This window comes from Buteo buteo, chromosome 15 (genome assembly GCF_964188355.1).
Source record: "Buteo buteo chromosome 15, bButBut1.hap1.1, whole genome shotgun sequence".
NCBI classification, from domain to species: Eukaryota; Metazoa; Chordata; class Aves; order Accipitriformes; family Accipitridae; genus Buteo; species Buteo buteo.
In genome coordinates, this window is record NC_134185.1 from 22,394,500 (window position 1) to 22,417,653 (window position 23,154).

The 23,154-nt window shown below is 41.0% G+C and overlaps 1 protein-coding gene across 1 annotated transcript in view; it reads left to right on the forward strand.

Annotated features, from left to right (window-relative positions):
- The first annotated feature begins 3,785 nt into the window (after nt 1–3,785).
- The window catches only part of FRK (fyn related Src family tyrosine kinase), a 52,053-nt gene continuing 32,684 nt past the window's right edge, over nt 3,786–23,154 (forward strand). The window contains exons 1-2 of the mRNA XM_075046386.1: nt 3,786–3,858; nt 3,943–4,216. Coding sequence (XP_074902487.1) covers nt 3,786–3,858; nt 3,943–4,216 — 347 coding nt within the window. The remainder of the gene's footprint in view (nt 3,859–3,942; nt 4,217–23,154) is intronic.

The following is a 23,154-nucleotide window of genomic DNA, read 5'->3' on the forward strand; positions in this document are numbered from 1 at the left end:
TCAGTAAAACTGGCAAGAACATTTTTATTACATGTTCGTTTTTTTCTTGCCTGTAATAAAATTATATAGTCTCTAAAACATAAAGAGTACTGCTTTATTTTCAGAAATGCAGAGAATCCACAATAAAGTCACCACGATGGGAACAAAGACCCTTGCAGAGGCACTGCTGCAGTGTGGCCACCGCAGCTTAGCCACAGTCCTGCCCCACGTGGGCTCAGGAATCTGCTCAGCAGTTCTCATCAACCCCATTCCTCTCTCTTTTTGAAGAGAGTTTTAAATCTAATGGAATTCATGGCTATTTGTTAAAGTCTACTTGTTTCATAGATAGAACTGATCCTGAAGAGTTGATTGGGAGGAAAGTAAACTGATTTTTAGTTATTGATCACTTACAGCAAAAGTCTTTCTGGTCTTGTAAAGTCAAACAGGGGCATAAATTGGGAGAGAAGATGAATTTAAAGCCTGGGTTTATTTGAGATAAGATATGCATACACACAAATGTTTGCAGGCCTAAACCTTGTTCTAGCTACAGTTATAAATATTTATCTGAGTGGTCTCAGTGAATGCAGTGTGATTTCTAATGTGTATGTATATTGGTACCTGAGTGTAAAGATAGGTCTTGATCCTGAGAAGAGCGGTGCGTGAGATTGGTTCTGTACAATGCAAGTGGCTCCATTGTCATGGTGAAGCTCTTCTGTGCAGTAAATGTGTATGCAAATCTTTGCCGGATTAAAGCCCAAGTTGCCAGAACCACAAAATGTTACAGGAAAAGCCAATCAAATATGTAAACTGAAAACCCCCAGATTATTTAATACAACTTCTCTAATACTCTCTGGTTTCAGTACATGTAGATAATTCTTTAAACAAGACTAATGAAGATAGTTTCTTTTTCAACACAGGCTATTCCTGACTTTGGATATTGTCCATCAGACCTAAGAAAAGTAAATATCTCTTAGATATCTGTGTTCTTATTGATCTGGATAGTGATTAATAATTGCTGTGGGGAAAAATCATGTCCAGGGGTGCTTCAGAAACTAAATACTATTTTCATACTCTCCAAAATTAGTATGCCATATTTGATCGGACCCAAAGGGTTCACTACAGATTATGAGGTTTAGTGATCACATAATGTGCATGGTATTTTCTCCTTTATTCAGTTTCTTTGGCAGCATTGCAGAAGAGGAGCGAGTAAGCAGTCCCCCATCCCTCTTCAGTGGACGTGCACCTGATAGTGATAAATTTTGAGTGGGGACTTCCTTCGGTCATCTCACAGTCCATCAGTAGCCTTCTGCCTGTGCCACTGGTCTCCTCATTCAAAGGGCTGACTGAGACATGACGAAAACAAGTGGCTTTGGTTTCTAAGTTATTTGGTTGGGTTTTCTTTCTAGTAAAGTAAAGCAACAGAAATCGGCAACTCTAAATGGAGCTGAGAGACATGTTGTGAGAGACTGGACAGAGTTAATGCCTCAAACAGCCGTCATGATGGACACAGAGAGACCGGGGCCTGCAGAGACCACTGGGGCCTGGCTTTTGTGGTTGAGGGAAGGAATGGAACTTGCTTGCAAGGCCGCATAGCAACACCACATGTGAGGGACTAAAAGAGTTAATGTCTCCAACATTGTGGTGGGGCAAGTTCTGCCTAACAAGGAACCAGCAGGTGAAGAAGTTGATCAGTACAGATCAGCCCAGGACATCAGGAACAGGACGCGGAGGGCATGCGGTGCCGTGCTGTGCCGGAGGATGCACAATTCCCTGTTCTGACACTGCTGAGGGGGGCAGCTCACCATGCGTAGCCAAAGATCAAACAACGGTCATGCCTGCAGGGAGGGAGAAGTTACTCCCCAAACGACCCCCAAGCCCACCGACCCATTTCCTGATGGTTCTGAAAGCACAAACCGCGCACGACACCTAATTAGCCCAGGGAGTTCCACCCGAAGGAGGGTCAAGGAGATTATAAAAGGACACGAACTGAAGACCCATGGGCGCGTGCCCTCCGGAACTGGACCCCTTGGCTGACTGGACCAACGCTGGACCCAGGACTGGTGAAGTCTTTCTCTTTTTCTTATCTGTTCTCTCTCTCTCTTTCTCTTCCCCCACCCCCCAACTCCTACACCTCACCCCTTTAGACACAAACCCATTGACCAAGCCTGGGACTAGGAGCAGATCCAGCCACCCCTGGGCCCTTCTCTGAGAAGGAGTCTAGAAAGCAAGGGGGTCTGCCCTGAACCTCCTGACTCAACAGGAGGGATTTCCTTATTCCCTGAATTGATATATATGTTGTTACCACGTGTTATACAGTTTACTGACGTAGTTTCATGCCAATTCTTGTGAGAAACTACACCACCTACTGTTACACCTTCCAAGTTCAAGCTGTTTCTGCCATAAAAAAAAAGTTCAACTGATGATTTGGTGTCGCTTCACTTTAATTTAGCCTGAGGGAATTCTGCACCCACCAGGACCCCTCCCTGGTCTGTCCAGCCCCGGCTGTGACTCATGTGTGGATGGTTTAGGAAAACAGCAGTTAAAGGAGCCAGTTTTCTTTACCACCAGGAAGCTCTAGGTCCATGTGTGGGTTTTGATTGACCTCTTATCTGTAAGACTTTGCCTCTTACTGAAATGCCACCGCATGGTGCAGACAGGCTATCTCCTGTGCTTCCTGCTCCTGCTCCAAGCATTGCGTGTCCCCCAGGCTGCGGTGATTTCCAGCTGTTAGAAGGCTTGGGCTGCACTGCTGGGATGTGGCAGTCGGCTCTCCAGGCTGCTTTGCCACAGGAGTACCCAGACACCCGTGCTTGGTCTGTATGCCAGGTTGTAGGTGCTTTAGAAGTGGGAATATACTGGCCAATGTAGTTTCATCTGCTTACGCGGTGACTGGAAGACAGCCATTATTTTTATATGTGGTTGATGTAATTAGTCAACTGCCTAGAGCAATTTTTTTGGCTAGTGCTTTTGTTTCCTTAAAATGCAGAATAAGGAATGAATTAAAATCTCTTGCTGTATTACTGTAAGCCCCATATATTTACTTTTCCTTGAAAGAAGTGCCAAATGCAGCTCAATAAAAAAGAAAAAAAGCCAGAGGACTGGTTTGAAGGGCGGGCGTTTGGCTGGGGAAAGCGCCCGGGTGTGAGCGAGAGCAGAAGCCGCAGGTGTGCTCCAGGTGAGGGCGTCTGCTGGCCTCGGGCGAGCAAAGGCTTCCCACTGGGAACTGAAACCAGCAGAAACCAGGAAACAAAAAGAAATATTCAAGCTGTCCACGTCAGAGACTGCTGAGGAAATAGGCAGGTCAGCGTGGTTAATCATTACCAAGGCAGACTTCACAGACCTTCACCGCTGATCATATGACGGGACCTCTTCTGAGATAAGAAAGCACCCATCCCAAGCAGGAAGAATTGAGAAGCCTCCCTTGCTTAGATGTTCTGACTTTATTGTTTTGCCGTGGGAGAAGAGGCTCCACACTCCCTGTTGTTACGGGAGCTCAGCCCAGCACAGCAGTTGTGTTGCTTTCCTGTTCTGAAGAGGAAGTGAGAAATTCCCTCCACATGTGCTCCGGCACTTGGATACTCAGGTTTCACTCCCGATCCAGGAGCTGCCTGTAATGAGCTCTCAGTGGGGCTCAGAGAGGAGTTTCCAGCTGTGCCAAGAGTTGTTTCATTTTGTGCCAAAGGAGGAGGGGGAGAAGAAATCCTACAAAAAGCTAAGATGTTAATGGTGCAAAAATTGGTCTAAGGGTATTGTGACTGGGAAAAGAGAAAGAAAAGAAGAAGCAGGGGAAGGCACGAGGAAAAAGGATGGGAAACTTTTGTCAGAAGCACTGTACCTGTTTGGAGCCCTACATCCCATGCTTATTCTCGGGGAGAGATGGTGAGCAGGATGAGAAAGTCAGCCAAGTCTTCGCTAACCTTGCTGTGGTAGGACATGACTTCCAAGCAGGACAGAAAGATGGAGACAGTAAGATAAAAGAGAAGCCTTTACCGTCACTGCCTGGCCAGCATCTGGTGAATATTTGCAGATTTGTGGCACTCTTTGACTATGAGGCTCGCACTGAGGAGGACTTGAGCTTCCGAGCCGGGGAGAGGCTTGAAGTGCTGGATGCATCCCATGAGGGCTGGTGGTACGCTAGGCTCTTACTGCCTACAGGGTCAGTCTGCCCTGGCCGCAAGCTCCAGGGCTACATCCCCGCCAACTACATAGCTGCTGACCAGAGCATCGAAGCTGAACCGTGAGTAACACACGTAATGCACACTGCAGTCTCTTTTCTGTTAGGTTGAATGGGTTTGGGACAGGCAGTTATAGCCTTTTCTCTTGCCGAGTAGTACCCTGCCATGCTCAGCCTCCAGTGGTCCTACCGGTGATAGTGCTAGCTGGTGTGTGCAAGGAAAATACACTGTGGTCACAAGAAAATCAATTACAAAAGGCAGGGTATTGAGGGTTTTGTTTTGGTGTAAATCATTTCATTCTTGGATGTACCCTAATCACCTGTTAAAGAAGCATCTGGGAATATTAGGTTGGTTACCACTGTGATTGTTTATTATTTTTATTTGTATAACAGTACATGTGTGTCAGATGCTTCCCAGAGAGTGAAAAGATATGACCTCTGCCCCAAACAGTGTTCAGCCTAACCAGCTGCAAAGTTATCAATTAATCAGAGTTTCAGGAAGCTACCTTTACACCTTTACGTCTTCTTACAAATGATGGGTAAGTCTCTAACAGATAAGTTTTTTATGGTTTCCTCTACATTATTTGTTTCTTCTTTGGAGGCAAATCTCTACTCTCAGGACAAACTTAACTGGAGTAAGTATTGCAAAGGGCAAAAGAGTGGATATAGCAAGGGAGTACAAACTGAATTTGTTAAACTTTCACAGAGTTTAGTTATGCAGCCCATGTTTTTCTGCCCCTTCAAAACATGTCCAGTCTTATTTAATATTCTGAACTAGAGCAGAAATCACACAAAATCAGTTACTTGGCTCCCTAGTGAGGATGAGTAAGGTCTGAGTCAGCCTGGGATGTAGAGTTACTTATGTGTGTTGCAGTGAGAGGCAACATGTGCTGAAATAGGTCTGACTGCAGTTCCAGAGGTATGTTTTGGCAAAAATTACCGGTGTGGAAAGAGACAGCAGAAATGGCATCCATTATTAGTCTCAGAATTAATGTTGACTTTAGAGGGATGATGTTGCAGTTTTACAGTTAAATCTCATCTGGACCTGAAACATCATCTCCGATCTGATCTGCCCACCGTACCACCAAGGGCTAGGAGAATTGGCTCAGATATGATTATGCCAGTCTTTTATCAGCTGTAGGATTTGTGCTAGAGGCATTTTGGGGCAACTGTAAGATTCCTCTCTAACCTGAAGACCTTAATTTCCAGAGTCTGACCAGCTGTTTCTATTTCTGTATTCAGGCAGACAACCCTTTCAATGGTCATGTTCAGAAGAATTCTTCAAAGTGCAGAAATTAATCTGCAGGGAAGGCACTTTCTGAACCACTTGAGAAATGGTGGTAGGCTCTAATTCAACTCAGCTTGGCCTTTGCTCTCTTTCAAGAACTAGTTTTATTACAAGTCATCTAAGATTTCTGCTTGCTGTTAATACTTTGAAAGTAATTTTGCACAGTTATACAACAAAGTCTCAGCTCTTAAGGTCCCTCTTACCTTTCTATACCAAATCATCAAATACAAAGTTAAGTTTGCCAAAGTGCATTGTTGCATAACCTCTGGTTTTCTCTTGTTACAGAATCGATTTTATTTTATTTTACTCTCTTTATATACCTTTCTCCCTTTATTAATAAAGACTGAGTTTTGGCAAAAGATTTTTCTTTATAGATTGTTAGAACACTGGAGAGGAGGAAATAGAGAGCTTTTACAGCTCTCAGATGAAGTCATTCCTCCAGAATGTGTTTTTAGTTTTGTACCAAAACTAATCTGGCTAAACATGTTGTCTTTTCTCAGATTTTCTTCTAAGACAGTTGGCTTTAGTGATCTTCATATGTATACAAGACTGTCTGCTGTCAGGCCACACACATATAACCATAGACCAAGTCAGGTTGGAAAGGACCTCTGAAGGACATTTGAAGCAGTTGTCCCAACTCAATCATGGCCAAAATAAAGTTAGGCCCATTTGCTTAGTTGAGCATTTCCAGTTGAGCTTTTCATCCTCATGGTGAAGACTTTTTTGCCTTGTATCCAACTGGAATATTCCTTGCTACAATTTCGTCCAAGAATTCCCTTTCACACACCCTCTGCATTTCACACCTCTCTTATCCTAGTGAAACAATAAGAGCAAAAGTAATGATGTTTTAAAGAACTAACCCTTGTTTTCCCTAAAGTAAAAGAATGAGGGTGAAAAAAGTTGGTCTAATATCTTTTTAATTAAAATTCAATGTTTTAATCATATTCTCTGCCCAAACTTTAAATGTAAACTTCTTTCACCTTTCCATTTTCATTTTAATTATCTCTCCCCTTTGGTGTTGGCCAGTTGCTCATGGCCCTGATATAGACATTTGTGGAAATAGGAGAAGTTTTTATTGCATCCTTGCATCCTTTATGCCAGTCCTTTATGGTCCCAGCACAGAACTGACAAAGAATGGAAGACTTAGAATTACATGGTCACCTGCCAAAATGCATATATACCATATATTTGCAGTGTGTTGTTTAGGCTTTGCAGTATTTGCCAGGCACAGCTGATCAACAGTCTCTGAGCTAGTTTAATGCACATTTCCTAGCTCCAGCTAGCTTCTGTGTATCTGCAGAGACAATGGGAATTTTAGCTTATTTCTGGACTGTATCTCCATCTTACTAGATCAAGACAAACTGGCTAAACTGTTCTGGGAACCAGACTTGATTCATGGTATGACTCTTAGGAAGCTTTGGAAGAAAATGTGATTTTTTGCAGTGAGAAAGGCCTTTTTGAACTTTCACTTGGTAAAAAAAAGAGAATGAAGGAAAGTAAGAAACTTTTCTTCCTTGTCCTTATTTAGATAACAGTTTTTCTTCTTGGAATTCTCTTTGACTCCGTCCAATATGACTGAGGTGGTGCTGATAAGGTAGATCAATAACTGGATGAAAGGGCAGAAAGGGTGTGCAATATCTCCAGCCTGGGGAAAACAAAAATGAAATACTATTTAAAAGAAAGGGAATTTTCGTGTATCCTTGGCTATCAGAATGTTCAAGCAGAACTGAGAAAGAACGAGATTTTTTTACTGTGTTGCTTTCCTCAGACCAAAGTTTATTGGTAGAAATTGTATGCTAAAGCTGAAGGGAGACTTTATTTATATTTTGCTGATATATTTATGTCATATAACTAACTTATGCCAAAAGTCAAACACTTCCTATTTGTGCATGGTATCTTGTTAAAAATAAGTTTCTCTTGCCTCCTTCGTTTGGCTTGAGTGATCTCTTCCAGTGTGAATGACTCAGATGAAGTCATTAACAACCTGTGTGAATAGGGGAAGGGGAAAAAAGGTAAATATGTGGCTTGGGTTCTGCCTGCTGCAGCATTGCTGTGCAAATGTGTGCTGCATAAGATTAAATACATCCAAGAAATGCACACCTGCTACCATGAAGGCTGTTTTGGACAGACTGAGGAAACAAGGCCTTTCATTTTTATATTTACCAGTAAAGCATCTTCTTACTGTTGATCTTTTCTAGCACCTGCAGTACTCCTTATACTAACAACAACCTGTCAGGTGGAGGGACGTGAAGGGGTTGTGCATAGTGTCTCTGGAGACAGGGCTGTTGTCCTGGCCCTACCTGGGATAGGTGGGACAAGGCAGCCGAGGAGTGGAAGCATTCATCTAGCAAACTGTAGTCACACAGTGAACTTTCATTTCATGCGGAAATAAATCTCTTACTACAAAAATGTTCTTTTACTTAGTGTCTGACTACAAGCAGACTCAGACTATGCTAATTATAAAGATAAATTAGCAACTGTAAGAACACTTGGTGCTCCTCTTCTCTCTACATCACAGGTAGCAGTCAAAACCACGAGCCAGATAGATTTTTCATTTCTAAGGAATTTTGAGTGAGGTTGTATCTGCTGCATCCCATGACTTCAGAATGCACTTCTTTCTGCGTTTAGACATGTAACATTTAGAAAAAGAAACACAAAAGATGCAAATGGAGATACAGTCACATAATTTAACTTGCATGTCCAGCAAAGGATGATCAGAAAAAGCAATTTGACTAACACCAAAATCTGAATTAAAAGATATAAATTTTCTTGGCAAGGAGCATGACCTTCCTGTCTCTGCTCTTTCTGTGCCTGTTATTCTGCACTATAAACAGGAACCATAGTAACACATTCACCTGCCCTTATTTTATTACTGCCAGTTGTTTTAACTAAACAAGAAAATGACATAGTGCAAATTGTTATGGACAACAAATATAGCCCAGCTGTACAGTTAATTTTAATGAAAAAAAATAAATTTAAAACTCCCTCACTGTTGGAGTGACATGAATTCTTTTTTTCTAGAAGAAAGGTAGAGTGTACTTAGAGGGTGCTCTCACCTGCCATCCTGGCAGACCTGTTGGCTGTTTATTGAAAGTCAACTTCATTCTGTATCTTCATGCCAGCTTTATCGACACAAGACTGCTGCTGCTGTGCTGAAGGAAGTAAATCTACACAAATTCCTAGTAGATTAGGTCAAAGAAGATCACAGCAGTTACTTTTAACTTTCACCAGTTCCTGAAACATTCCTTATTTCAGACAGATTTCTTATGTAGTTATTTCCCCGCTGGTGGAAACTGAGCCCCAGACCTAATCAATGAAACCTCACCAGTCAATTCCACAATGAGCTTTTTAAACAACCCTTTGAAAGCAGAAGTGACTTGTAGGTTATTTTTGTCAATCTCCATAATTCCTTCACCTTCTGTGACCTGACTCAGCTTTAACTATTTCCTGCATTGACTGAATCTGAGTTACTATACATGAACAATAAAGCGTTCCCTGGGCTGACCTGTTTCAGACTTTCTGCAAAGTCAGGCTTACGGGGTTTCTTTGGTTCATATGGGTCATCTTTCAAAGTAGTGTTTAGAGCCAAAATGTCTAGAGGCTCTTTTTAAAGTGAAACCTTAGATTCCACTGAACACCTCACAAAACTGAATGTAATCCATTGTGGCTTCTGTGTGCTCCCTCTCTCTCGCTCCCATAATTCCTCTCTCTATTACAGTACAAACTCCCGAGGACACCACCAGAATCAGCAGTAACCCTTGTACTGAAATGAACTTGTAAAAACTGTTCACTGCTAACATGACTACACAAAGTAGTAGTAGGTTGTTCTCACATTCTTGGATCCTGTTACATTAAGTACAAAAGCTATTCTCATACAGTTTTTGGTAGAAAAGGTTCCTTTGTCACCAAAATATGTATTTATTATAAATCATCAAAATGGCTGTATGTGAACTCATTCGAAATTCAGTTGATGTAGTTTATGTACGTGCTTTCGTGTGTGTGTGCACATGTACACACACACAACATAGAGAAAGATTATAAGACTGATACTTTTAAGAGCATGCAAAACAGTCCTGTGAGACAAGGTGTGTACTGCAAAGCTAGAAAATCATGCTTTTGACCTTTTTTGACCTTGTGTTCATAGCATTGGAAGTACCCAAAGTTTGGAACTGCCATGCATGTTTTGGAGTGCCTCTCTTGAATTTAAATGTTTGAATACTACAAAAAGACCATGAATTTAATCACTTTTTTAGTTGTGGTTGAGCATTCCAGTGCTGTCTTCAAGCATATCTCAAACTTTGTCTTCATTTCTGCTCATTTCTTAAATAAGCAAAAATACACTGAACACAAAAGGAGATGGTTTACAGAACTCTGAAAGGTCAGATTTTGTCAAGTGCCAGCAGTATTTACACATCCACGTGTATACCCATGTCCAGAAAATGTGTGTGTCTGCTCAGAAAGGTGGAAGGAATTATGACATTGTAGATGAGCAGTTCGTGCAAACCTGTCTAATTTAGGTCACCTATTTTCTGTCAATGTGGTTTTCTAAATATACAACATTGTCTATTCAAATTCTGAGAAATGAAGAAATTTCTTCCTACCTTGTCTTTATTTGAAATTAAGGTGTCTGTTATACATTATAATCATTATATACTAGTTTCCATTACCCTGTTGTGAAAGATTTGACAATGAATCATGTCAAGGCCAGAAACAATATCCTTAAAACCTGCAAATGTAGCCAGTTAACTTTTCTTACAGCACTGTGAAACCCAGGTGGCCTTTACGGTGCCTTTTAGAAAAACAAAGACCATATACTGGTCAGAATAACTCAATAGTTCTGTTTGATGTTTTTTGTTCAGACTCAGTAGGAATAAGCATTGTGCATGCTAGCCTAGATTAGTTGGTTTTGAGCAACGTTGTTGGCAAAAACATTCTCCAGGTACTGTACAATGGTTACTGTTTCCTCAATAGCTGTCTTTGATGGCTCTCCGTGCAGCACTGTGCAGAGCTGAGTGATCGCTGAGCTGGTTTAGAACTGAAAAATAGTAACCAACAGTTCAGCCAGGCTAAGAAGTCCTACAGCTGGACTGATTTTAAACAAACTAGGTCAGGTATCTCTGTGAAGAATTATTTTGTAGCATGTAAAAAGCACTGTTGGTTATAGAAGATTTTGGGGCTTTCTTTGTGTAGGATCATATCTGTACTGAAGAGATTAAGTCATAAAAACATAAGAGAGACCCTACGAGGTCAAACCAATGGCCCCTCTAGCCTCGTTATTCTGTTTCAGAGGGGGTTTTATGAAAAGTGCACAGGCCTATCCACTGTCTTTGATCTATTCCCTTTGTACTTCACCAGAGGCTGGAACTGTTGTATAAGCAGTGTCAGAGGGTACATCACTGCCATGTCTAATTATGGACCTATTGTCAAATCTGTTTAGCAAAAGCATAGGTGTTGACACTGCACAATTCTTTATTTCTGTCTGTGGGCAAAGACCAAGCTATTAGGAAAAAAAACAAAAACCAAAACCCACAAAAACCCCTCTCATCTCTGCAGAAAGTTTTGTATTCCTAAACAAGTGTTTGGGTTTTTTTTCTGGGTTGGTGATTGCTTAGTCATGAGTAACTCAAAAAACCCATGGTCAAAATAAATAGGCACAAAAGGAAATGGTAGCGCTGCATAGGTCCCTGTGAAATTCAGGGACGAGTGCTTTACAGACCGCACCTATCTGCCCCATCTGCCCTAATGCACCCAAGTCAGCCCGGGCAGCAGACCTCAGTGACTTTACCCTCACATATTTACCCATCAATTCATTTTACTTCCTACCAAAGGTGCAGAACTAAACCCAGGATGTGTCCTGTTATTATCTTACAGATACTATCTTCTAATATGAGGCTGTAGAAGAGATGCCTTGTGCAAACATTGTAATAATGATGCAGCCTTCTAGTAGCCTAGTTTAGACAACACAATGTTTACCTGCACTTTAATTTTAAAACAGATTAGTAGAGAAAATATGATTAGTCAGGATTCAGATGTTTTTCTGTAATAAAATGTTTTGCTCCTTTTCAAGTTAAGCAAGAAAAGTATGTATAGCAAAGAAAGAATATAATTTATTAGGTGATATTTTAAAAAAGACAAATTATCATTATATATTTACTACTACATGTAAGAAAAAAAACCAATTTTCAGTGATTTTTTAATAGTACTATATGGGACATATTTGAAGACCCTTCTTGTGTTAGAATTTTAAAAATAAGAGAGTAAACTTATTTAGTTATGAAGCTTGTGCATGGGAGTTTCCTTAAATGTTGAAATTCAGGTTTGCACCTCAAAACTGTAAAAAAACCCCATAAGTGTTACAAGAAACTAGAATGGAAATCTACATCTTTGCAGTTTTCAATTCTCCAGTCATGCCTAGAATTCATCTGGAAATAGCTTTTCAGAAGATCAAACAAAATATTGATCATGAATGCTTTCCTTTGCTTTATCACTTAAAACAGAGAGAAATACATACAGTTTTTCCGTGCTGTACACTAATCTTAATCAATGAGAACTGGAAAAACAAAGCAGTGAATTAAATAATAAGTGATGGTTCCATAAAGGTTTGCACTAATTGACATTTTCATTACTTCTATGCAGACTACTCTATAATATTTTACATTATAAATTTACCTGCAGTAATGTTGGTAAACATTTTCCCTTTGCTTTCTCTCACTCAAGCAGATATATTGCTAGTTTAATAATATTTTTCTGTAGTTCTAGCACAAAGGATTTTGCAGCACACCTTTTCAAACCTCACTGCAAAAGAGAAAAAAAAGAAATCTGAGAATCACATGTGGGAATGAATATATACCATGAATTTCAGAAATGATGAGAACTCACAAACCTCAGTCTTCCTTTTGAAACTACTGATCTTTTCAGTTAGTGGAAGTCTCTGTAAGGGTGTATGGAAGGAGTCTCTGCTCCTCTGAGGGTGTGGTGAAAGGAGCCATACACAAGAACATGGAGAGACAAACCTGAGGGACAAACCATGAGAAGGGAGGTGGTGACAAGGACAGGCCTGCTCAGTGGCACTCACCAATAAGGGTATGCGAAGTGTAGGAATGTTTCTTTTTCAGGAAGATTATCTGAGGACCTTGCCAATAAGGAAAGGGAGGCAGGCAAACACACAGACACCAAACCTGACTGTTTAATGTTAACAAATTAGAAATAAACCTGGTCAGTCGCACTAATTGATGGGCTATCAAGAAACGGCAGGCAAACTTGGACTTTGCAACTGATAAGGATGCAAACCTGGGGGTCCAGGATGTTGGAGGGGGGGTCTGTGGGGCTATGTCAAATGATGAAGCAAGGTTTAGGGAAAAGGGATCAGGGAGGAGCAAAGAGGGGGTAGATGCAAAGGGGTATAAAAGGTGCCGTTCACATGTAAAACAGGGCCAGTCGGTACACTTGTCTGGCTGAGCCCTGTACCTGGTCACCACGTGCTGTCCTGTCTTCTCATTAAATCCTTCCTTGACTATCTGTATGTGTAAGCTTACCCTCTGTCCCATCTGTGACTGCTGCAAGGACTAAGTCCCAGCTCCCTGGGGGGACTGGTGTGACTGGGTACTGGGCCAGCAGCTGGAGTCCGAGCCGGGGTGTAGGTGCCCCTGGCCTGTGGTGTCCGCTGCTGGAGTAATGGGGTCTCAGTGCCAGATACTGGAGTGGGCTACGTCTCAAAACCAGCTGCTGGGAAGACTGGCATGCACGAGGCGAGCGTGGGTGAAAGGGGCTGGGATCAGGTCAGGGTGCTTGGATGGTATTTGAGGGGGGGGATTCGCAAATGCGCATGTGCTTGTGAATCTAGACTCTGTGTGTGTGTGCGCGTCCACGCTGTCACTAGTGTGACCTTCTGGCTCTGCCAGCCGAAGAGGAGAAGGAGGGGACCGTGCTGTGTTTTATGTGAGTCCTGTACGTGGGTGCTGTTGAAGGCAGTGCCTCGTCTGTGGCAGTCTGCGTGACTGGCCATGTCCGTGTCCTCTCTGTGTTTCTGTGTGTCTCTGAGACATATGCTCAGCTTCACCGCTGGTTGAACCTGCAACGGGAAAGCGGCAGACACATCCCTCAGCGTGGGCAGAGACCCTGTGTCCCTGCGCTGGGGTCCAGCAGCCAAGCAGGAGGTCCCTGGCCTACAGGGAGAAGGTGGCTGCTCCTAAATCCCCTTAGTAGTGTCCTTTACTTCAAAAAAGAGAGTCTTGGCTTTCTGTTCCTTTTATTGTATGCTTTTCCTAAACTCCTGCAGATTTATGAATGTTTAGAAGTGTGTATATCTTTTCAGCCCCTGACATGGGTGAATCAGTATCATTTTTATCCATAGAAAGTCACCTGACGATTTTTGCTGTTCTAGAATGACAACCCAATTAGCTTGGAAAGATAATTATTGTTTTTCTGAATACCTGCAAGGAAAGAAAAAAGAAAATGAGATCCTGTTCTTACTACAGAGCTAAAATGTTTCAAAAATCACCCAGAAACTTCCTTTGATGCTGACATACCTTTCTGACACGGTGTTGTGATCTCTTACAAAAGAAACTCTGTGTGTGGGTCTTGGGATGATAATATACCCACTGATATGGAGTTTGATGTGCTCCAGCTTTACTTCTGGAAGTCAAAGGTGTCTGTAGTGTGTCACCCTTCCCATCTGTCATCCTGAAAAGGTTACCCTGAAAACTGGGAGACCGTTTGGTTAAGAAATTTGTCCCCATGTGAAAGAACTGTTCTGTCCTTTGGCTCAGGGTCACCTGGGGGTGCCAGACCGCGCAGTTCCTTTCCGAGTCCCTCTGGGGACAGTGACCTGGTTGTTCTCCACTGAAAGTTGACCTGAGAGGGGGCACGAGGCTGCTCAGACTGCTGGCCATAAGCTGAAGAGGTATGTGCCCAAGTGAATGTCCAAGAGAGAGCTCCGCACAGAATGGATGGAGAAATCTGCTCTGCCACTAGTGTCCTGTGCAGGCAAGGGGGGCTTTTTGTTACCGAGGGTTTCTGTATTACTTCTGTGCTGAGGTGAGTTTCCCTGTGAGAAAAGAGAATAATTTCTCAGGAATGATTTTCTCAAGAAAATCAATTGAGTGCTTTTGGAAGCTGTAATGGTTTAAGTGAATGTATGATTGAACATTTTCTTGTCCTTTTGAGTTTCCCCTAATGTTAAATCAATTGATGTTATTAGTGTTCTCTGTACCATGTTAACATTAAGGCTACCTGAAGGTTTCAACTTTGTTCCTCAGTTGTTATGAATAGCAGAGTTATTGCTACTTTTAGAGTATATTAAGGCAGTATATCAGTACTTCTGTTCATGTATGCGTTAGCAAATGCATACAGGTACTACTAGCACTGATGCAAGATTTTACAATGCTATTTGGAAGACTCTGTGCAGCAGAAATAGGGTCTGAGGAACAAATTTTAAGTTTTTTTTTAAAAGAGGTGATTATATGGCTATATTTCATGCCCAGTGTCCCAAAGCAATGCCCACTGAAGTCAATGGTAGCCTTTCATTGATTCCAAAGACAAGTTGTTTTAGAACAAGTTTTAAATGCAATGAAGTCCTTATCCAGGTACAAAACCACTACTGGAAACAAACTTTGATGATTGACCATAGTCTCTTAAATTGGAGAAATACCAGGGACTTACATAACTAAAACACGACAGAAAAAGTAGTATGATACCACTTTCACCTACTGTTTATTTTCTCATATAGAAGAACTTCAGACTAGATTAACTAATACAGCATGCACATGACCAGTATTGTGGAGAATGAATGCAAATGTTGAAATTAATTACACAATAGCAAAGTGGGGACTCACAGGATGAGATTTATTTATGGAGATTTCCGCAAATTAACTCTATCAGATTGTGATTTGATTCCTGGTTTATTATCTTCTGTTCCTATTTTGCAGTGAAACTAGTATTGGGTGAGCTATGCTAATTTACAGAGCTCATGCATTTGGCCTTTTAATACTATCTCTACAGGAGCAATAGTCATTTCCCAGTCATTACGGAGTGCAAAAGTAGCCAAAGGTGCAATGGTTTGTCATCCTGAAGCAGACTCAGAGAAAATCAATCTCCATGTTTGCAGCACAGTCAACTGCTATTATCAACTATTGAAAAATTAATGTAGTATTATGCATAATCCCTTACAACAGAATCACACGACAGTACTGTTATGGCCTACTGAAGTACTTACTAAAAGGTTTCTACACAACATGTCATGGATTTTTTAGACTAATGCCCAAGTAATCTTTGTGTTTATGGTTACAAGACAGTAAATTTACTCTAGATTGTAAGAGGAAGTGCCTACCTCTGTGGTGGGTTTTACCACCCTTACTCACTGTTGAATGTTACATTATCCAAACAATCCCACGCAGTTACTTACTGTAAAAGTCCCTAAAGCCCTGACAGGCCCTTTCATTAGGACACAGCTTATTATTTCTAACAAAAACAATGGACTAACACAAAACAAAGACATTTCTTAGACCAAAACAGACTTCAGAGGCTCAGAGTCCTTTTTGACACATCTGCTGCCCTCTTCTCACAAGCTAATAATCTCCTCCAGTTTCTTCAGCTGGGCTCCCCCAGTGATTTGCTATCGCAACCTGGGGCTCCTTTCGGGTCTCAGGTATACACAAGGTCAGTCTGCCAGGGTAGTGTTTCGCACGTTTGCTACGGTTATATTGCCGTCATTGGGATTGTGTGGAGAAAGCTACTGTTCAGTGTTAGAGTCAAGTTTTTGGTAAGGAGTAAAATTAAAACAATTTTTTTTTTCAAGGCACTATGCAATATAAGTGTGGTGAATTTGGTCCTTGAGTCTAGATTTATAAAGCTATAAAGCTTTTTTTCTGGCAATAACCTGCAATTTCCCATCTTGATAAAAAGGAATGGTGGCAAAGGTTCTGCCTAATTTTGGTGGTAGCTCATGTACGTTCAGTCCCCAAAGGATTACCTCTGTTGTTGCAGTGATGCGTTCTCCAAATTACTGTATGTAAGCATCTATGCACGTGGTATATTCCAGCAAAATAGTGACTATGACAGTTAGAGAGGTACGTTTAAATTGCCTCATTTTAACTAAAGAACCCCTGTTTCATGGAAGAATGTATCACTTGTGTTCTAGTGCTTACATTCATGATCAAATAAGTATGGGAAGAGAGAAAATGGCTCCCTTCTCCTGGAAGAAAGAAGCAGTGATGTTTCTTTTGAGTCCTTCTTTTTAGTTTTGTATCAAATAAAAATATTTAACATGGCCTGAAACAAAATGAAGGATATTGCTTAATTGTATCTTGTTTTCAGATAACTTAATCCTTTCTGAACAAAATTAAAAGAAAACATGCTTCTATTTTGAAGGAAACTCCATTTGAAAACAGAAATAAAAAAAGCTTCAAATTTTAAAATTTTTCAAATTGAGTACCTTCACAAGTTGAGCTGTAATATTTTGTTTAGAAAATATATGAAAAGGTATAACTTAATTATCTTACCCCTTTTTTTGCTTCTATGTCTCTTCCATTATCACGTCTTATATTCTGCCATCTCACCAATAAAACTATCTCAAGTTTAACATAAATTTAGTATTTATGGAAAAACACCAACCAGTCAGCTATAATCTGTTGACAAGAACATTAGCAAAATGTTATCCAAAAGCCAAGAGCAAAATGGGATCTGTTATTTTCCAAAACTGTGTATTTCGCATTGTAATGGTTATGGAAAGAAAAATCACACTGTTTATCTCAAAATATGGAAAATACAGTGGAACTTACAGTGTGTTGCTACAGACAGACTGTCACTTTCAAACATACAGGCAGACTTCTACATACATACACAACAGAAACTAGTGCTGTGCTCTCATTTTGATAGATCTCTGCCACTTACATAATGTAGAAATGAGCCTTTAGTTTTTCACAACTATTCACATGTTCTATGTTTTCCCCTGTGGAAAGAAAAACACATATTCCATCCACTGTCATTGTGAAAAGACTCAGAAACTTCAGGTCCCCCACACAATGCATGCAGATAGTCTTCATTTTAGTTTGTGGTAAGTTATTCAACAAGGATCTGAGCAATATGCATGACTCAGATCTTTACGTATGAAGCAAATTCATTGTGGTTACAAAAGGTTAAGTGTGTTGGCCTACATAACTATCCCTGAAAACCTGAATTTCTAGTTTCACTTGGAGGAAACTAGTTTCTGATTATGGTAAATAAGTAATCAGAACTGAGCTGTGTCACTATACACGTACATTTTAAAAGATTTTTTTATTTCAAGTATTGTTCAAATCAGGTACTTTCTGCAGTGTGTTAGGATTTTACCTGAATTACCTATGTAGATACAGAAGGCTGTTGTTACCTAACACTTGTCTGACTCACTGGTTGCTGATGGTACTTTGGTGAGTAAGGTTTAAACCAGTACATTTAGCAGTGACCTCTAGTCAATAAATGATGAAAATGAATGTTAAAGTATTCTCTTGGCAAGTACAAACATGAGCGGTGTGATGAACTAAGAAAGGGAAAGGGAAAAGATCTGCAGAGAGCAATCCTTACAGTGAGAGTTAGTCTGTGAAATTGTTTCCTCAAATAGGACTGAAATCACTGCCAAAGACACATGCCCTGCGGGAGCAGGATAAGCTGGAAACCAGCATTTGCTGAGCAGGTGCAGCAGCTCAGGCAACAGGAGGTTGTAGCCCTTGGGCAATAAATGCAGTCCTCAGTTTTGTCTTGTCTTTATTTTCATCATTGCCTGTTAGCTCTGACTTTCTCCCATCTCTCCCTCCATCCGCTTGATAATTCTACTGTCCTCTCTGCTTTGAATTTTTACTGTCCTGTTTTCTCCCTCCCTCCTGCAGTGTCCTATGCATTCCTTTATCTTAAGCTTTAAATTCCTTCCTCTTAAATTTTGTACTTGTCCCATGCATCCTTCAGTATTTCATAATAAATGACAATGTGAGCTAGACAGCATTAAAAACAATCCCAGGCATGTCTGTAGAAGAAAGTAAGGAGGAAGGGCTCTGTTTCCAGAGGACCTGAAACCCAATCTTAGTTTTTCCAGCCTCTGCGCAGTGAAAGTCTGCAAGCCCTAGAGTAATCCTGGACCTTTCACTATGTAGATACTTGTACCATATCTGGGAAGGCTTGTGCTTTTGAAAATGCTCGTGAAAGGAATCTTTTGCAAGTTTTTATCTTCATGGTTTAGCCTGACTACAGATTTTTCTGTTGTTTTTTTTTTCCAACATCGTCATCGGGTTCACTGTAGACTGTAAAGGGAAAATTAAAGCAGCCAGTGCTCATCTCCCACACTCTCCTTCATGCATGCAAGTTCATCATTTGTAAAGCACATCTGTTTCTTAACTATGTTATATCTGGAAGGCTTTCATCTTTGCAGTGATATTTCCTAATTTCTTGAAATGTCAGCTCTTGGAGAAATGGTATTACTTCATTAGTCTTATAATTAAGGCAGCCTAATACTTTCTATCAGAAGAGCTTGTTCAGTTGCTTATAATTTTTCCTGGCTTTACCTGATTGGATGTGAATTTTTCAGGGTTGATAGCAGGCACAGGCTGCCTCTTTCTCTCCCTGAAAGCAAAAAAAGTGGCTCAGAACGATACGAGAAATCCTTTGTGCATGTACTTTGGAGGAAGGGCTTGATATTTGGTAGGGGAGATTGCTATATGAAAAGTATGTGCTTTTTTGCTATCTAAGAAAACTTTGCTTCAAACTAACCAAGCCTTTGAAAATAAAATTGCACTTCATGTGTGGTAACTGAACATATTCATTAGAATTTGACAGCTTCATTCTCTATTCCTGATATTTTGGGAAAACCCAGCAAGTGCTTGGAGCCTTCCTCTCAGCGCAGAGAGGACCTGCTGGTGGAGCCCTTGGTCAACTTCTGTCCCTGCTTCTGCGCTACTGTTTACCCGCAGCAGACTGCAAACCTGGCATGGATTAAAAGCTGGCTCAGCAGCCCTCTTTGTCCTGCATGGATGACAGCAGTGAAGAGTGGTGCATGCAAGCATGTTCAGGTTTCTATGTGCTGAGTAAGGGCAGTGATCACAGGATGGTCATATGATGTAAGTAATTGAGTAAGACACTGGAGGATCTCTCTGTCTCTCGGTCTCTTTAGCTTTCTATGCATCTCTCCTTGTCTTCTGTGACACAGAAGTTAGCAGCTCTTGCTTTCTGAATAAACTACTACATACTACACGATGATAAATTCTGTGAAAGGTAGGCCCTAGGCATTTCAAATTGAACATCCAAAATTAGTAGAAAATGCTTATAATAATGTCTTATTGCCTTAGTTTCCTTCTGTGATGTTTCTCCAGTGTATAAAATACTTTACAAGGAGAAGTGCCACAAAAAGGAATTAATGAATGTTCATAAAACATTTGGATATTATAGTCATGAACACTATAATAGAGGCTGCTAGGAAATTAACTATTCATGTAATTTTATAACTTGTATTGAGAGCAGAGACTAAACAATGTACAGTAAATAAACTCTATCTATGCAATGACAAAACAAAATAGAGGGTAACAATTCAGTGAGCAGCATTCATATTAACATTGTAGGAAGCACTAGATGTGGCCATGTAATTAAAGATGATATCATACTGGATTTTCCTGAAAATAGCTGAAGTGATGCCATGAGAGCATATTACTATTGCCATCTCCTAACTTTGGAGTTCTTGACTTTGCAGTTACAGCTTTCTATGACTGTAGATTTTGAGGCATTTAAAATGTAAACTTTATGTATTGTTGAAGCTTTTCTTTATTTGTTTTAGCTATTGCATGAGCTTTCTGCATTCCAGAAGAAACTGGGATATATTTGGTCTCAATATATATAGTATCTATTTTTCATTGTCCTAACACAACACTTTTGCTCTAATTGCAGGAATTCTTTGCTCTTCTCAGTCTAAGAAACCTTTTCTTTTCCTCATACCCTAGTAACAGACACAGTTAACACACTCCAGTTAATCTTCTGTAGGGCCAGCTAGCCTGTTTGTCATCATTTCTTCTGTAATGGAGACTTCTGGTTGGGAACCACAGGTATCACAACAAAGTCTTCCAGCTGCTGAAATTTAGTGGTCTTATGAGATTTACCCTAACATGAGAAGGTAAATCCCAGTTGTAAGCACTTACAAAAAATGATAATTGAGATGCCCTGATGCCACAAAGTGCTGATCCAGGATAGGATCATGCTGTCCATTTTAATGTCTTGAGGTATTTTTGAAAATAAATTTCATGTGACTGATTTCCTGCTATTTCTTCTGTTATGCCCCCATGCTCTTTGAATGACCTTGCCATGTAGTCCTTCTCAGCAATTTTTCGCTCCCATCCTTCCCTCTCATTCCTATTGTAATGATCATGATTTCTATATGTGGCTGTACCTTAATGCTGACTCAGATGTCAGGATTTTCCCTTTTAGTTGGACATTCACGAAATTCAGACTATGTCACAGACCTCTGCCTTTAGCCTTATCTTACCTCCTTGAATGAGAAACTGAAAATCTCCCCTTATCCCAGCTACAGCTAGTTATTAAAGCAAATTCAGTAACTTCACATATGACATTGTGGAGCTGATTCTGACTTTGCCTCTGTACATATTAAATGTAAGTAAAGGTAGAGGATAAAAGTGGGAAGCTGTGCTCTGGTAAGCCCTATTGGAAATGGATGACATATAGTCAGAACTTCATATCATTTTCTCCGCCGGGCTTCAGTGTGGATAACAAAAGAGCAGTGAGGGATCAGCTGAAATTTCCAAGAAAGCCAAAGATTGTAGCTGTTAATTCAGAGTTGGTGTTTGGCTTGGTGATGAAGATCTTACCCACATCCCAAAGGGGGATGCATACAGAGTCCTTAATCATGAGTTTAGAGTTTCTGTTGGAGTACGGCTGCAAAGGGGCTGCCCAAGGAAAGGGTATGCTGTCAAAAAGTTTCTCCAGTAACAAATTTTTCACCTGGACCATGGTTGGGGCTCTTTGGCTGTGGTTTTTCCAATGCAAAAGCAAGAGGCTGGGTTAGGAGAAAGGAAAATATTAGAGTGGCTGTGCAAGGAAGGTTGAGGCTGCAGAAAGGTTTGTCCCCTTAGAACTTTTGTGTCTGGCCTGTGCCAAGGGGTCCTCTTCCATGGCATTTGGTCCATGCCTTGTTGCTTGTTCATTTGGCATGACTGAGGATCGATCTTTGGCAGAGGTCAGCCCATGCCTAGGGTTAGGATTAGGAGAGAGATTATCAGAGTTCCAGTGTGACTATGGCTGCTAAGGGACTGCCCAAGGAAGATCAAAGCTGCAGAAAGCAGCTTTTAGGCTAAGGCTCAAACTAGGTCTAGAATTAGTGTTAGGGCTTGGATTAGTTTTAGGGTTAGGAGAGTGACAAATCCTAGAGTTCCAGTTTGAATAAAGCTGCAAGGGTCTGCCCAGGAAAAAACTTGTCTGCCAAGAAGTGTTTTGTCTGGCCCATGACTGGGGGGCTTTGGCTAAGGGTCAGCACACGTCTTGCATTAAAGTCCAGAGATAGCATGTTAGGGATTTAGCGGAGACCAAGCATGGAGCTCCAGTGTAAGGGGCAGGGCGGTGTGGGTGTGGGGCTGTGTGTGTGGTGTAAAAGGGCTGTCCAAGGAATGGTAGGCTGCCAAAAAAGTTTCCCCTGAGAGCTTTTTCATCTGGACCATGTCTGGGAATCCTTTTGTTTGAGTTTAACTTTGAGTGCTGGATAGAGTTAATTTCAGGAGAGAAAAAGAGCCTGTAGTTCCCAGATTAGTTGAGAACTTCTGTTAAATCTTCAGTCTCTACCTTGTATGAGTGCATTGCACTGATGTGATCAGAAGGGGATATTGCATTAATGGGAGGGAACAGAGGGAAGAAAACTAATTTTGCATACTCTTTTTTCGATGGGGATATATGTGGTTTTTGTTTTTCCAGTGGGGTTTTGTCATCTTCTAGGCATGTTGCCAGGCACTGGAAACTTTACCAGTGGTATAGCATTGCAGAACTTTTCTTCCCTATCTTTCTTTGCTTTAGTGGTTCTGTCAGCAGCTATGCAGCATTTGGTAACCCTTGGCCTATGTTACTCTTCCTCTCTTCCATTTTCCAGCTTAAAAGTTCCTGCCATATGTTCCTGTTATAACAAAAAAAGTGGAGAAGTAGAAGTAACTATTTTTATTTTAGTGGATTTCTATGTAGCAAAGCACAGGTAGACACAAAGCAGAGCCAGGTAAATGGGGCTTTGACATTTAGACAGAGATCAGCAGTGCATTGCACCCTGGAGGACAGAGGGCTTCTGAGCAAAGGTGGTGATGGAGCCAGTTAACACCATCAACTTCTGTTGAACTCATGACTCCATTTTAATTTAAGCTGGACTGAATGGGGAGGCAGGAGTGAGCAGAGGTGACATGATCTCTGTTTCTTAAAGAATTTGCCCTTCAGGTATAACCACCAACATTCAGCTTGATGAAGTTTCATCCTGTCCTTTGCTGGAAGAAAAGGAACATAGGATAGGAGTACGGGTCTCAGCAGAGATACTGTCACAGTCAGGGAGCATCCCATGACAAAGCCTGCTACAATCTATAATGATGATTCTGTGATCTAAAACCTGCCAGTGGAATTGATGGCCAATAGAGATTGGATTAATATGCTCTGAATAACCACAACAAATCTCACTGGTATTCTAGTATTGGGCATCTGGACCAAGTAAGGACTTTATTTG